Source organism: Lolium rigidum, chromosome 6 (genome assembly GCF_022539505.1).
Source record: "Lolium rigidum isolate FL_2022 chromosome 6, APGP_CSIRO_Lrig_0.1, whole genome shotgun sequence".
Lineage (NCBI taxonomy): Eukaryota > Viridiplantae > Streptophyta > Magnoliopsida > Poales > Poaceae > Lolium > Lolium rigidum.
The window spans coordinates 108,677,819-108,680,660 of record NC_061513.1 but is presented as its reverse complement, the minus strand read 5'-3'; the positions used below and the strand labels follow the sequence as shown (position 1 = coordinate 108,680,660).

At 51.8% G+C, this 2,842-nt stretch overlaps 1 protein-coding gene across 1 annotated transcript; it reads left to right on the top strand.

Annotated features, from left to right (window-relative positions):
- The first annotated feature begins 1,416 nt into the window (after nucleotides 1–1,416).
- LOC124665104 (VQ motif-containing protein 4-like) lies at nucleotides 1,417–2,541 on the top strand. The gene has a single exon (XM_047202507.1). It carries the CDS (start codon nucleotides 1,472–1,474, stop codon nucleotides 2,195–2,197), a length of 726 nt encoding a protein of 241 aa, XP_047058463.1. The 5' UTR covers nucleotides 1,417–1,471; the 3' UTR covers nucleotides 2,198–2,541.
- The last annotated feature ends 301 nt before the right edge of the window (nucleotides 2,542–2,842 follow it).

Genomic DNA, 2,842 nt, shown 5'->3' with positions numbered 1-2,842 from the left:
ATCCGTTTATCAATAAAAAAATATTAGAGGAAGGTAAATAATCATTTAAAATAACAAGTTTTCTTGGGTAAACAATCATTTAAAAATTAGAAGCATAAAGGCGTTTTGGACGTACCCGAGACCAAAGGGAAAATGTCCCCTACCTTCCAGTAAGTTTCTCAGGTGTTGATGACACCCTTCCCGGCGAATGGTAGAGCCAGCAATTCCCTCTATTGTCGAGTTCTCGCATTTTTCCCACAATTGTTTCTTCAGTGCAATTCGAGGCATCAAAGCCACATATGGAGAGTGGACATCGAGACGCGCCGACAACCACCGTGTGGCATGGGAGCTTGATTGCATACCCGATCACCATATCCCCCCCCCCTCGTAAAGACAACGGGCGTCGATGATCACCACCACCATTTTTGGACATACGAGGACCAATGGGAAAATGTTCCCTACCTCCCAGTAAGTTCTCGGGTGTCAATAACACCCTTCCCAGAGAATGGTAGAGCCACCAATTCCCTCTATTTTCCATTTTTCGCATATTCCCCACTCCCCGTTCCTTCACCGAACTTCGAGGCATCAAAGCCACACGCGGAAAGGGGGCATCGAGATAGAGCTTGACTTCATGCCTGATCAACATGTCCTCCCCCTTGAAAGACATCGGGTGTCGATGATCACCCCTTCCTCGTAGAGGAGCACCGGCTGATACGCCTCCAACCAAAGGTATAATACCCCCAACCTCACCGGCCTGCGTTGGTGGAGGAGCACGGTTGAGCAGCTCGTCGACCAACGACATGCCAACACTTGTCTCTTGTAGGCTATCGTGTTATATAGTGGATAAAAGGGAAATAATAGAGACGCCGAGGTTGTGTCTACAAATTTACCACTCTCCCTAGTTCCCATCACCGCACTAGCCAACACAGCCGAGTAAAAAGTATAACAAAGAAAAAGAGAGAAGTCCAATTTACCCCCTAAACTTGTCTCAAAGTTCAGCTTACAACCCTCAAATTTAATTTGGTTCAACTTTCAACCCTGAATTCTAAAAACAGTTCAGAATCACCCCTTGCGTTGTATTAAGCTAGTTTTTCTTGTACCATGTATGTTGTATGTTGATGGGTTGGTACGGTATATATGAAGAAAAACCGCTAACTGGCGAAAAAAAGGGTAGAAGGTCCAATTCCAAACTGTTTATAGAATTCAGGGTTAAAAATTAAACCAAAGTAAAATTATAATTATAATCTGAACTTTAACTCGAGTTTATGGGGTAAATTGGACTTCTCTTAAAAACGGACCCCTAGGGAGAGCGAGAGCGAAAGGATCCATCCAAACTCCAAAGTCTCGTTCACACCAACAACAATGCATCTCTAACTCCCTCCCGTCTCCCTTCTTAACCTCCCCACCCTCTTCCTCCCCTCCAATCCTTTCTCCTCCTCCTCCTCCACCCTCCAGAATCTCACGTACACAGCAGCCACAAGGCTTCTCTTCAATGGAGCCCTGTACTACCAAGCAGTTCCTGCCCATGCTTCCGCAGGACCCCAACTCGCCGTCGTCTTCCACCTCCTCTACGTCGTCCTCCTCCACCTCGCCGTCTCACCCCTACCACCGCCCGCAACCGCAACCGCACCACAACCTTCCACCTTCCCCCAGGCCCGTACCCCGCACCATCGAGACCACCCCTTTCCCCACGACCTTCGTCCAGGCCGACACCACCTCCTTCAAGCAGGTCGTCCAGATGCTCACCGGCTCCGAGCAGCCCTCCAAGAACGCCGCGCCGGCAACACCCGCCGCAGGCAACAGCAGCGCCGGGATCGGCGGCAGCCAGGCGTCGACCCGGCCCAAGAAGCCGTCGTTCAAGCTGTACGAGCGCCGGAGCAGCATGAAGAACCTCAAGATGATCGCGCCGCTGGCGATGGGCGCGCCGGCGTCGCCCAGGAAGGCGGCCGCCACGCCCGAGATCCTCTCGCCGAGCGTGCTGGACTTCCCGTCCCTCAAGCTCAGCCCGGTCACGCCGCTCACAGGCGACGCCTTCAACCCTTCGCCGGCGTCGTCCTCGGGGGACGCCGAGCGCGCGGCCATCGCCGACAGAGGGTTCTTCTTCCACCCTTCGCCGCGAGCCGCTGCTGCCGAGCCGCCGCGGCTCCTCCCGCTCTTCCCCGTCAGCTCCCCCAGGATGACCGCGTCCGCGACTCTGGCGGCCCCGGCAGCCGAGTGACTCGGTCGAAGCTTCTGCCTTCGCGCGCTCGCCTCTCGGATATGAAGTAATCTACAACAGCTACTACGACTATCGCCGTTTAGTTTTGTACCATGGTGTTTGCTGCCGTTCTCCTCTAGTGCTGCTGCTGTAATTTTTGCTCCCTTCTTGAAAGGAAGAGGGGAGTTCCTTTTTGGAGTTCACGAGCGACTGTATGATCCGAGCTTCATATTCCGAGCTATGATATCTCGATCGCTCGCCGGAGCTCCCAGGGATCAATTAATCAATTATAAGCTCAATAATTCTGAACCTGCTGTTTCTAGAAATTTCAGATCTTTCGCCAATTCCGACTGTTCTACCACTGATTCTCACGTGATGTCGCTCCGTTTGGCCTTTTCCACCGTTGCTGTGTCTGGATTGATTCCTTCCGATCTTCGACGACTTGCTGTCGCATCACCTCTCATAAATACGACCTTTGTAATTTTGTGTGGTACCAGTGCATGTAATCTGCAGCTATAATTGTCCGAAATTCGGTGTTTGCTGTTGCGATCCAAGTGTTTGGAGACATGCCTCAAGCCTTCTTCTCTAGTACGATCACATCACACAAGTAGAAGTGCAGAAGCTCAAATTCTGCTGACACAACCTCTTCAGCCAGCACAGGAGCAG

Bases quoted from the DNA above. Each gene is read 5' to 3' on its own strand.
- LOC124665104 (XM_047202507.1), top strand. From the start codon at position 1,472: ATGGAGCCCTGTACTACCAAGCAGTTCCTGCCCATGCTTCCGCAGGAC.